The sequence below is a fragment of the Asparagus officinalis genome, chromosome 8, assembly GCF_001876935.1.
Source record: "Asparagus officinalis chromosome 8, Aspof.V1, whole genome shotgun sequence".
Lineage (NCBI taxonomy): Eukaryota > Viridiplantae > Streptophyta > Magnoliopsida > Asparagales > Asparagaceae > Asparagus > Asparagus officinalis.
Genome location: NC_033801.1, coordinates 20585385 through 20598676, shown reverse-complemented (window position 1 = coordinate 20598676; position 13292 = coordinate 20585385). Strand labels below are relative to the sequence as shown.

Here is a 13292-nt window from a genome sequence, read left to right as displayed (position 1 = left end):
TAAAAAATTGGGAGAGAAATATAACTATTTCCATAACTTTGGTAAAAGAGATGAAGAAAGTGAAGATATTATGTATTTTGGAAAAAGAACTCCTTTTAGTCTTTTACTATATATAAAAGAGCTTTTATTTGTAAATAATACCTTTTTTAACTGGACAGACTAACAACTTCAAATCTTTTATTACTAACATCAGTTGTTTTCTTAAAAATCGTAGTTCATAGTAGTTATTAAAATTTAACAAAATTCATGGTGATTTTCTCAGAAAACCGTGGAAGTTCATGGTAATGACGGTTTTTTATTTAACTGGCTTAATCCATGTATTACTTTAAATCTTTACTTGTCTCCAGTGATCTATCAAGTACCATAGCCTGTTCACTTGTTGATGTCTTTTACAATATGCTTGAACAATCTTGACAGGGTCTCTCTCATTTCTCCTAATTCTATGGATGTACTAATTTTCCCTATCTTTTAGGAATAGTCATCATCATCTTACCAGTTCCCTTTTAACAATTAACACTCATTTTCTGGACATGTTTCTTAATCTACCAACATCCTCTGTCATAATGCAAGATTGCCCTATAGCCATTCTAAGAAGTTTTTCTATCACTATCATGGGCTGGCTACATGAATATTCCAAAAGCATTTTTTTCCATGTAATTGCTCCCACTTTGTTTATATAAACAACTCTCTGATGATCTCACTGTGGTGATAGAGGATTGATCCTAAAATAGTGAAAATAATCCTAGGTATTTATTGGTGGTCATCTATAAGAACTATGCTTTCATTTCTTCTCATGGTTTTGTTAAGTTCATCCATTTTCTGTTTTGTTTGATCGTGATCGTTTCTTTTAAAAAAATTCTCCACCTCTCTGCATTGAGGCGTGCCTGTCAAACTTATGAACTTGTGCGTCTATCAGCATTGAGCATGTTTTCTCATTCTACCACCACGATCAATTTTTTTTCTTGATAAATTGGTTGCATTCTCTTCATTGAAAACAAAAGGAAACAACTAACTGGACTATCAGAAAATTCAGAAACTCTTGTAATAAAATATTTCGTGTGATCATCCTCAGGTGTGTGATTTGCCAAATGGACTATAAAAGAGGGGATCGACAGATGACCCTGCCTTGTAGACATGTTTATCACTCCAGCTGTGTGTCTAGATGGCTTGGCATAAACAAGGCAAGTTCATCAAAGTATCTACCTGAATTAATTAAAAGTGGGTGAGTACATGCAAAATTTTCTGTATTGCTGACTTTTTTGTATTATTTGTTCAGGCATGCCCTGTTTGCTTTACTGAAGTGTTTGGTGAAGAACCTACTCAACAGTAAAATCTGCAGTCTCAGTATATTTTCCCTGCTCCAGACTTCATTTCTTTTTCCCAAGTTTGGCTTTCCTCTTCGTTTTTTCTTTCAGTAGAGTAGAACTTCTTCAGGTTCTTAATAGTTGTAATAGCAGATTAGAATGGATTTTCCACAGGATGTTAGGCTTTTGTAAGATGTATACAGTGCAGAAACAATTGAAAATCTCATACAAAATTCCCACGTTTGCTTGGCAATCAGCCAAGCTCTCCAATATTATGCGGTCTAGCTTCTTGTATTATTCATGAGGATGCAAATGACTCAAACTTGTAGCAGACGTTAATTGCATATAGTAGTTCATTTTTGTGTTTGTCGTGTGTACAGTCAGTCGGTTGCTCTCAAAAGATTATTTCACATTTCAATGTATTTAAGCAGTTAATCTTTCCATGTCATTCGTAATCTTGTTTTTATTTATTACATCTTCATGGAATTAATTTGTTTAGAACCCAACTTTTCCGGAGATCCTATTCAAATATTGTGGTGTTAACATCTGGAGTGCAATCTTCTCAGTATTTTCTTTATGTAGTTACACAGGGAACGCATGGCGAGCTAAGGTGGCTTTAGAGTGGATAATTCATTCGTTGACTCTTTGAGATTGATTATTTTTAGTGGGTGTTATTGGTCATGTTTGTTGGCCTTTTGATATCTTGATAATCTATACTTTCATCCCTGTCATGAATATTTTATGATTGATGAAGACAACATTCATGTTTCGCATGCTTTTTAAGGAATTGTCTGTGATGGTAGAAGTTGCTTGTTGAAGACTGTCTTCTGTGAGCATATACTTCAGATTTTAAATAGGGAATTTAGATGTAAGTTCTCTATCATCATTAGTAGAAAATTGTATGCCATAAGGATTGAGTTATCGATCTCACCATTCAAGTAGACATGGTTCCAACATTTTAAAAGCGTAAAAACTGAGCAAACCTCAATCAGAAATATATTGGAGAGAATTTTAGTTGTATGATTTGAAATTCAACTCAAGCTTATTAAAAAGAAAGCATGACGAAAACTCTAAAATGCTTCAAATGAAATATTATTCCCATCTCATGATCTGTATGTTTCTCAACACACTTCTCTTTGACGACAGTTTCATAGTTCTAAGCTGATTACATAACAAAATTATTGAACTTCCAAAATTTGTGTCGTCATTAAGTTGAGTTGTGCGAGACATCAAATGCTGATCTTGGGGCGATACTCTGTGCCAGCAAATGGTCTAGTGAAATCATCGATGCAAGCCATCCTGATCCTTTCGGGTGTTGCGGGATTGTCAAGTGGGAACCAGCCATCAACACCTTCCTCTGCTCTCGCTGCTTTTATTGCGTCTTTGATGGCGAAGAACACTGCAGAGGCAAGAAAGAGTGGAGGCTCACCTACTGCCTTGGAGGAGTGAATTGCCTTAGGATTCGGAACTCCCTGCGTGCAAAGAAGGTAAATGCTGTTGTGTTAACATGGTACACACAGTGAAGGAAATTTTAAGCGATAGTATGAGAATCATTGGTTAATTTTGGACTGTTCCTTTATAGTCGCTGATTTGCAGATAGACCTCATGTAGTTCTATTATTGCGAGCATGCCCCTGAGTGAATTTTGCGACTCTTTTACCTACGAGGAAGAAAAAAATTGTTTCTCGACAAATAGACCTCTTAAGAGTGAGATAGTCAAATAAACTCACTCAAGAGGTTTATCCGCACTTGGGTGATAGTACATGGGGTCTATTAGCAACAATAGAACCGCAAGGGGTCTGCCTGTAATTGGACGGACGGTAATAGAAAGGTTCTATTTGCAATTAATCCTAGAATCATTATAGCTTGATCAACAAGTATTAGGAGATTTGATGAGAACTTAGCAATAAAATGATGTGGTTTACCTTAAGAAGGGAGACTTTAAATTTGAGAGGGATATCATTTACAGAAGGTATTTTGTATGTGCCAGGCCCACAAGTGTATAGATTACCAGGTTTAATCCATTTATGATCAGCATCACCCCATTTTAGCTCTTCTAGTGCAACCCAGCCCAAACCTTGCATAAAGGCTCCTTCTATCTGTGAACCAAACTGTTAGTTTCTGGTAACAACTTCAATAAAATAGTACACGGCAAACAGTGAAATTTCCAAAATGCAAAGTGGATAAAGTTAACAAGCTTGAAATTTTGGTTGTACAGAAAAGGCAAATCAATGATATTCATGCTTATTATTAAGTTATTTTTGCAATAAGTTTCGAAATAATAAACTGGAGAGGACATTCAGAGAGCCAAGAAGATGGCACTCTGAATAGCCGAAGCGTAAATCTTGCCATCGAATAACTTAAAAACAGGAGTTAATTATTAGACTAAAGAAGCTAGAACCATAAAATGGAGCTCAAAAATATGTCAAATTGAACTAAAGAAGCTATGAAATTGAATTTTGTAGATTCGTCGTACCTGTCCAATGTCAATGGCTGGATTAAGAGAGTATCCGAGATCCATAACAATATCGACTGTCCTCGTATGGAAATCGCCAGTCAAAGTGTCTATTTCTACTTCGGCAAATGCTGCTGCGTAGGTATAGTAGCTGAATACGTTTCCCTTACCGATCTTCCAGTCAAAACCAATATCCGGCGTTATGTAAAATCCATGAGCAGAGAGGTCTATCCTCTCAAAGTAGCATGCTTGGACTAACTGGCAATCAAAAAATAACATGACTTATAAGTATTCAATAAAGTAGCTATCGGATACGTGACATGTTCATTTGTTAGACCTCGGTGAAAGTAGCTTTCGGATTCTTTATAGCAATAGGCTTCATTCGTTCTTTAAGTTGCTCACAAGCATCTAGAACTGCTGCACCGTACATATCAGAGCTCGCTGAAGCCGCTGTTGATGTTGTATTAGGGACCTAAAATACAATAAGGTTTCAGAACTGTATAATGAAATGGGTTAATCGTGGGAAATTGAATTTAATTCCCTGTATTTTTATTGTTGCAGATAGACCCCCTTGACCCTATAAGAGTTCAATTCTTGCAGGTAGACCCCCTGAGTGAAAATCTGTTGTTGAAGAAAAATCCTTTGGAAACTGTTAATATTTTTCACTCAGCGGGTCAATCTGCAACAATAGAACTACATGAAAAGTAAGTTCAAATTGGCAATACTACAGTGAGTCTATCTGCAATTAACCCATAAAAATACGCGTATTTACTTGGGTTTTATTATTAATGACAATAAAAAAATGAAACCAACCTTATCTGTACTTGTATCTGATATGAACACAGAACTAAGGGGAATATTGAAGGATGAGGCTGCAATCTGTGCAACTTTTGTGTGTAGTCCTTGTCCCATCTCGACTCCTCCATGTGTGACCAAAACAGTTCCATCGAGATAAACTTGCACGAGAGCACCGGCCTATATTCATTAATTACTCCTTAGTGTTATGATCACGACATAAGATAAACAATGTCAATGTATTTAATAAGCGTAGTTCATAACAAAAAGTTCCCACATTTTCCCCTTTAAGCATACTGTATACCATGTATATGCTATTTCAGTTCAATTTAGATGGATTTATCATATTCCTTAATCCAGAAAAACACATTTTCTTCAAAAATAAATCTTTAGTATGTCATTGCACCTGGTAAAACTTATTCCTTGCACCTCAGAATTCATAACTAAAAAGAACAAATGAAGTTTCCGCAATATTGAGCTTCGAATTTAAGTGGCAGAAACTTAATTATAAAGCCATTATGAGAGTTCCTTGTTTACCTGGTTCAAGAACTTAGAGGTAAAGGCGATACCAAATTTGTTAGGGATCATAGCAATTCCTCGCTTCCTCCAGCGATTTTTGGTATTAAATTCATTTACGGAATCAAGAGCCTTTGAAAAATCACAGGATGCCTTTAATTCATCCCAAACTTGATCCAATGTACAGTTCTGCAGCTGCTGGCCATAGTGAGTCACATATCCTTCTGTGTGAAAATTTATTTCCTGATAAAAGGAACATTATAGTTATTATAATAACATCAAAGTATGATCAAATTTTCCGCTAAAATAAAATTTTACCTTTATTTCCTCGGGTCTTTTCTGAAGCTCAGAAGCCATCCTTTCAATCCAATTTTCAGCAATAAGCATACTTTGAGGGGCACCAAATCCCCTGAAAGCAGTATTACTAGAAGTATTAGTATAGCAGACTTGGCCTTTGATCCTCATGTGCGGTATATCATAGACATTTTCTGGATAGAACATCGCACGGTCAAGGATTTCAAGAGACAAGTCTAATGTATTTCCACCATTATTATAGATCTCAAGATCCAAAGCCATAATCTTTCCTTCATTTGTGAATCCAACCTGCAAAAATTGGCTTATGATTAAGAGACAAAGAGCGAACTATTGTGACAAATTGAAAACTCCACCACTTTAGTTTCTTGTGAACTTTAATCAGGTGATGGTGAATAAAAGCATAACTAAGTTTCATTTGTTTGATCATCGACAAGATGACACAGTAATTTCTATTGATCAGTCTACTTTAACAATAACGACATCTGTTTTGACAGACGTTTATAGGAATAAGATAATATACCTCCTATGATACCAATGCCCCAATTTCAGTACTAAAAATGGGGGATTGATATATATTGTTTACCAGCAACATAAGGATCTTTTGGATTATAACTAAAATGTTTAATGGCAAAAGCTCAAAATGAAAGCGGAAATGTTTAAAATGATTAGTAGCATGATTGGATCTATGGATAAAGTAAGCATCTAATTAATTCTTTTATCATTTAGGTAGAATTTCGCATGCGGATTCCTGCACACGCGTATGAATAACCAAACTCTATTATAAAATTAAAACGGTTTCATTAGCAATCATAGACGAGGTGGTATTTTGATGAACTTTTTAGATAAGGGAGTTTCTTGGAGAACATGATACCAATGAAGGAGTTTCTTATATTTTACGCCCAGAAATCTGATTTACGAAAAACATAGTGCTAAGCAAGTACCTTATATTTCCCAATGAAACTATGCCTCTGCCCAGATATCATCATGTCTATATTTCTATCCAGTGTAATTTTCACTGGTCTTTTGAGAAGATAAGCTGGCACACAAGCAGCAGCAGCAACAAAACCAGATCTTGTTTCTTTTCCACCAAAGCCACCACCAATTCTCTTTGTCTTGCAAACAACTTTAGACAATGGAAGGCCAAGAACACGAGCGATATAGTTCTGGTGCATACTGGGTGCCTGTGGTCCAAACAAAATAAATAACCTTTACGGACGATGTTATTTTTCAGTTCAAATGCAATATGAAAGAGGATTTGAAACATGAAAACTAATAAATTTTCAATGCAAAATGCAAGCATTTAAACAATAGTAAGTACAGTCAATCACTATACAAAATGAATAAAGGAAAGAATACTACTTAGGGATGCTGCAACTTGTTCGCAAAGAAAAAAAAGGTTAGGTTAGGTTAAGTGTTGAAAAGAGTCAATATTAATTTATCCCTGCTATGTTCAAAAGTGTAAACTCAAATAAATTACACAGTAGCAACTAGGAATAAGCCAACCGTCACATAGTTAAATACCTGAGTAGAGGAAAACATATGGACTTCATTTCCACCATCAAGTGTCCAGACCAGAGTGCTGTGTGGCTCAAAATAGAAGTGCTCTTGTCCTGCTACCGGAATCTCGCCTTCTATGATTTTATTACAAATACCCGATTCAAAACACTGATCAACATCTCCTTTTAACAAACACCTTCGCGCATTAGGAAAGAAACTGCCTGAATTGATGGCATCTTTTAAAGATAACACTGCAGGAAGTTCTTCATACTTAATTTGTACTTTGCTTGAAGCAAGCATTGCATTTTCATGGGTATCAGCCACAACAATCCCGATAACCTGCAAAATCAATGTTTCTTAATCTTCAGTTAACATATTAAAAAAGGAAAATATAATTATTACTAAAATATCAAATAAAGCTCATACCTGGCCAACACAAGTAACGATATCCGTGGCAAAAACTTGCTCATCTTGGACTATTACTCCAATCTTATTACTTCCAGGGATATCCTTAGAGAGAAATAAGCCTACGAAACCTGGTGACAATTTGGCTAGTGAGTCCTCTATAGACAAAATGCGTGCATGAGGCTTTTCGCTGAGCAACAGAGCAGCATGTAATGTATATTGAGGAATTGGCATGTCATCAATGTATTCTGCCTCTCCTGTCACCTGCATGAAACTATCACATGTCAGGATATCGAAATAGAAACTCCTAGTTAGAGGTAATTCTGAGGATCAAGGAAAGTTTAATAGCATAAATACAGTCAGAAATAATAAGAAGCACGACACAGTAAGAAGTTATGAGAATTGCAGTAAATTCCTTCACAATACCTGTTTTTTAGAGTGTAGCTTAGTTAGACAACTACGAGGATTACTTTTCACCCTAGTTCGAGTCTCCTCTTGGCATATCACGACTTCGGATTTTTTTGCATGATTGGAGGATGGCTAATATATATCATGATGGTAACCTTCTCAACTATTTGGAAGGAACGAAATCGACATGTCTTTAATGAATGAATTAGTGATCCAACATAACTTATCTATGTTTCGGGTAACCTAGCAGAATTCTTACTCAAGCAATCCTGGTAGCAAGTTAAATGTAAGATTGTGTTTGTATTGGTTGTAACCTATTACAATGAAACATATTATGTATCTTGCTCGTTTATTTTTACTATAACCTGAGCTGAGACCCTCTCTCTCTCTCTCTCTCTCTCTCTCTATATATATATATAATATATATATATATATATATATATATATATATATATACACACACCACACACACACATATATATACATATAAATATATATACATATATATATATATATACATATATGTATATACATATATATACACATATATATACATATGTATATACATATCTATATATATGTCTATGTATGTATGTATGTATGTATGTATGTATGTTATGTATATATAATATATATATATATATATATATATATATATTATATATATATGATATATATATTATATATATATAGAGAGAGAGAGGAGAGAGAGAGAGAGAGAGAGAGAGAGAGAGAGAGCAGCCCTAAGTAACTAGAATAAATTTAGGACAGTGATCCAAATTAGAAAATAAAGAGTGAAACATGAGAGACCTTCCCGAAGTAACTAGAATAAATTAGGACAGTGATCTAAATTAGAAAATAAAGAGTGAAACATGCCACTGAGATACTAAATAAAAAATAATGACATACCTGTAGTTTTGATGAGAGATGAATCATAGGCTGTCCAACGGCAGTTCCAACTCTTACTGACTCATAACTCTGAGTGCCGCGAGACAATGGACGAGAATATGGTTGTATAGCTGATTGATAGCTAACATCTACGCCTTCCATCAAGAACCCTCTCTCATTCATTTGCTGAGTAACCCACAAGAAAAACTTAAAGAAGAAACTCAAAACTAATGACTTACGAAACTCAACCATACCTCCCGGTGCATTTTCACTAACAGGAATCTCCTCTCTCAGCATCTTCAGAACATCAGGAATCATACTCTTCTCCCAACTCATTCCCGTAACAAATTTCTCAGTTTTCAACATGGCAAAAGAAACTGGTGCAACTCCACCATATACAATACAAACTTCGCCTATCTTCCAATTTGAACCATCAATTTCAAGAAACACACGCATTCCAGCATTCACAATAGCTATATCATCTTCTCTCCTATGCGCCTGCTTAAATTCTTTAACAAACTCGTATTCTCTCGTCCATGGTAAGAAAACTGACAGTAATATTTCATTTTCTGCCAGGTTAATTTTTCGGTAGCCAAGGAAGAAATCTTTTGCCCGAACAGTTCTAATGTTTCCATTGCAATCAATTACATTGAAATTTGCTCTTGATGCCATCCATAATGGATTTAAATCGGATATTGGGCTAGCAGTGCAAATATTTCCACCTACAGAAGCAACATTTTTAATCTGATTTCCTGCAAACCATCTCAACTGCTCCAAAATTGCCTTACATGATGATATTTCATGAGTTTTACGCTCCAAAATTATCTTCCGAACAAAATTTGCTAGTTCTGTAAGTCTTATAGAAGCACCAATATCCAATCCGTCTTCTTTGATGCACAATTTATTAAGCTCAGGTACATGTGTGACACTTATTAATACCTGATATTGTGCATGTTTAAATCTCATCTCAATGCCCACTTCAGTATTGCCAACCACTAGTTTTGCATCTGGGTATTGCGATTTCAAGTTTAGTACCTCTTGAAGGCTCAACGGTCGATACCATCTAATTCCTGAAAACCCTTGCAAATTTAACGATATATCATCCCTCAAAATGAGCTCAGGTGGAAAAATCAGCTCCTTTTCACTATACAAGCTTCCATCAGTTTCATTGTACTTCACTCTGATATTATTAATTGTTTCTCCTCCACAAGAACAAGGTTTTCCACTTGATGGGCAAATGAAAGTGCCATTTGATATAGTTTCACTTTCTTGAAATGAATTGGTGTATGAGGAATCATTAGATTTGGCAAAAACACGAAAAGCATCAACAATTGGTCTATAGCCAGTGCAACGACATAGATTTCCAGCAAGGCTTTCTTCGATTTGATCTTCGGTTGGGGGTGTTTTGCTTGATCTTAATAGGGAATACATTGACATAATAAATCCAGGAGTGCAGAAACCACATTGTGTGCCATGAGCTTTGGCTAAGGATTCCTGCATTAAAAGAAGAAAAAAAAAATACATCAACAATATAAAGGTACTGATTTGGACAGTTATAACCATTCAATTATGCTAGAGTGACTGAAAGGACATAAAAAGTGAAATAAGAAAATAAGTCGAAAATAAAAGGAACAGGACATTCTTTATAAGGAATAAGAGAACTTGAAATCATTGTTTGCTGTAAAAAGAAAGAAAAATCATATAGTTTGATGTTAATACGTCTACATAGATAGAACACAGCATAAGCTACCTTAACTGTATAATTAGAAAATAATCTGTGACAGCTTTGACTTATACTTTATGTATAGCTAGATAAGTTAGTATGATAGTATCTTGCTAACATATGTTAATGTTGGACCTCTAGAATAGTTCATACATGTCATTCATGAATTTTCTTTGCTGTGACTTTAGATGCATAAACTTTTTTAAAGATAGAAGTTATGTGCAATTTCTTTAACTTCATATGTAACATAAACCTTCCAAATGGAAGGTGTTAAGTTAAATATTGAGTATTGGGTTAATAGGCTGTTACCCGTTAACTTTAACCCTATTTGTATGTCTATATATATCTCTCTTATTATTCTCAATAAACTATTAGGGTTTTCTCTATTCTCTACATGTTATCAGAGCATGAAACCCTAGCTGTCACAAATCTTCATTCAAAAACCCTAGCCGCCGCCCGCTGCTACAGTACCGCCGCCATTTCAGTCATAGAACTGATGAGAGGAAGAGTGTCTATCTCACGTTGTTGAGATATTTCACTTTTATTCTTGTTTCCTTCGAGAAACAAGAACATAGAAATTGAGCCTTTGCGCAAACAAAAGCCAGAGCTCTCCCTCAGGTGATCTCGCCTACGCAGCGTGAGGGCATGACTATCTACCACTTTGCCTCTAATCCTGCTCCTGATCTGCTCTTAGTTTATGTTTCGAAAACGGATCTCTACTACTAATCTGCCTATTTGACTACTATTTGTCTCCTATTGTTGCTCAAAAATAAAAATGACTACTACTTCGATGTCGGACATCTCCTCCTCTACTACTCCTTCTATTGTTGCTGGTGAGACCTCTGCGCCCAAGGTAGTCTTGGGGACTACTATTAAATTGAATGGTGTAAACTATCTGCTTTGGGCACAAGCTTTCCGCATCTTCATTGGCGCTCAGAGCAAACTACCACATCTTCTTGCATCTCCTCCACCAACCTCAGATCCCACCTATAATTCATGGCTCTCATCTGATTATTATGTTATGACTTGGCTTCTCAACAGTATGGAAGCACATATCAGTAGCAGCGTTATGTTTTTAACCACTGCGAAGGAGATGTGAGACATCCTAAAGATTATGTACGGGAACGAGAAGAATGTTTCTCGTGTATTTGAAATTTATGAACGACTGTTTGCGCTCAAACAAGGAGATAAGTCAGTTCCGGAATTCTTTGGTGAATTGAAGGGACTGATAGACGAACTAGAGATGCATCAGCCTGCAGTAGCTGATGTAGCGACGCTATTAGGGTATCATCGTGATCTGGCAGTATCCAAATTTCTTTCTGGGTTTAACCCTAATTTATAGTCCTAGGTGAGAGGACAGATATTGGGTGGAGATACAATTCCCTCACTGACTGCTACATTCTCCAGAGTCATGCAGGTATCTACTGGTGTTACTTCTGATACTACTACACCATCTCCACCTACGATGGATCAGTCTGCCATGTTCTCTAATCGAGGCAAAGGCCACGGTCGTGGTCGTGGTCGTGGCCGTGATTCAGGGGGAGGACGTGGTTCCTTTGGTGGGAGGCAAGGTGAATCTGATAAGGGCTCACGATAGTGTGGTCATTGTGGGAGAACCAATCATATTTCTGAGAAGTGCTGGGAGAAGTTTGGTCGTCCTCAGTGGGCCCAGGTAGCTGATACAGAGTCGACTAACTCATCTATTTCTGCTACTACTTCTGGTGGTCCAGCTGTTACTGCTCCTACTGTTCAGATTTCTCAGGCAGATTATGAGAGGTTACGCCAGCTAGAACTCTCTCAGAATATTCATTCTGCTACTCATGCATCCTCTTCAGGTATGGATGCTTACATAGCTTCTTCTCACAAACCCTGGGTACTAGATTCTGGAGGCTCATCTCATATGACAGGTATAAAGGATCACTTTGTATCTTTACATCTTTCTGATAAGTTTCCTTCTATCCGCATTGCTGATGGTACTCTTTCTCCAGTTCGTGGTGATGGAGTAGTTCATGCTACTTCCTCTGTCCTTGATGGTTTAATACCATTCAATTGTCTTTATCCTGATAAAAAACAATTCTCTGTGATTCCCCGTGTCTTTGGTTCTACATGTTTTGTTCATGATTTAACTGCTGGTTTGGATAAGTTATCATCTAGATCCATCAAATGTGTTTTTGTTGGATACTCTCGTACTAAAAAAGGATATAGGTGTTATCATCCGTCCACCAGGAAATATTTTGTGTCTGCTGATGTTACCTTTTTTGAGTATGTCCTATATTGTCTGGTTCTACTACTATTGGTTGTCCACAGGTACCACTACCTTCTTCTGCTCCTACTACTATTCCATTACCTGCTCCTGTTGCTCCTGCACCGAAGCCTCTACTGACATACTCTCGCCGTCCAAAAGTACATGCCCCTGAATCTGCTACTGCGGAACCTTCATCTCCAGCTGTCGGTCCATCTCATGTTGAGACCTCTATTCCTTCTGACTTGGATATCCCTATTGCTCTTCGAAAAGGTAAACGGTCTTGCCCGAAATATCCTATATCTCTTTTTGTCTCTTATGACCGTCTCAACCCATCTTTTCGTCAGTTTGCCTTGTCCTTGTCCACTGTATCTATACCTAGGTCATATGAGGAAGCTATGTTAGTACCAGCTTGGAAGCAGGCCATGGATGAGGAAATGAATGCACTACTTTCTAGAGGGACTTGGGACTTGGTTTCTCTTCCTACTAGAGCGACTGTGGTTGGTTGCAGATGGGTGTATACCCTAAAATATCGCCTCAATGGGTCTGTTGACCCTTATAAAGCTCGCCTGGTTGCGAAAGGCTATACCCAGACATATGGCGTCGACTATTTTGAAACCTTTTCTCCCGTTGCTCGTCTCAACTCCATCAGAATTCTTTTCTCTCTGGCTGTTAATATGGATTGGGCGATGCACCAACTAGATGTGAAGAATGCTTTCCTTTATGGTGATTTGGACGAGGAGGT

General features: G+C 36.8%; 2 protein-coding genes across 8 annotated transcripts in view; one reads left to right on the top strand and one right to left on the bottom strand.

Moving 5' to 3' along the window:
• LOC109820031 (E3 ubiquitin ligase BIG BROTHER-like) overlaps positions 1–1670 on the top strand; it is a 99679-nt gene extending 98009 nt beyond the window's left edge. For all 6 annotated transcript variants that reach the window (XM_020386082.1, XM_020386083.1, XM_020386078.1 and 3 more), the window contains exons 8-9: positions 1073–1181; positions 1277–1670. In XM_020386082.1, coding sequence (XP_020241671.1) covers positions 1073–1181; positions 1277–1330 — 163 coding nt within the window. In that variant the 3' untranslated portion in view covers positions 1331–1670. The remainder of the gene's footprint in view (positions 1–1072; positions 1182–1276) is intronic.
• Positions 2381–13292, bottom strand: part of LOC109822654 (xanthine dehydrogenase-like) — a 36051-nt gene continuing 25139 nt past the window's right edge. For both annotated transcript variants that reach the window (XM_020388886.1, XM_020388887.1), the window contains 11 exons: positions 8604–10076; positions 7308–7550; positions 6906–7220; positions 6326–6565; positions 5388–5672; positions 5091–5312; positions 4572–4733; positions 4096–4230; positions 3780–4016; positions 3229–3402; positions 2381–2776 (listed from right to left, as the gene is read on the bottom strand). In XM_020388886.1, coding sequence (XP_020244475.1) covers positions 2534–2776; positions 3229–3402; positions 3780–4016; positions 4096–4230; positions 4572–4733; positions 5091–5312; positions 5388–5672; positions 6326–6565; positions 6906–7220; positions 7308–7550; positions 8604–10076 — 3729 coding nt within the window. In that variant the 3' untranslated portion in view covers positions 2381–2533. The remainder of the gene's footprint in view (positions 2777–3228; positions 3403–3779; positions 4017–4095; positions 4231–4571; positions 4734–5090; positions 5313–5387; positions 5673–6325; positions 6566–6905; positions 7221–7307; positions 7551–8603; positions 10077–13292) is intronic.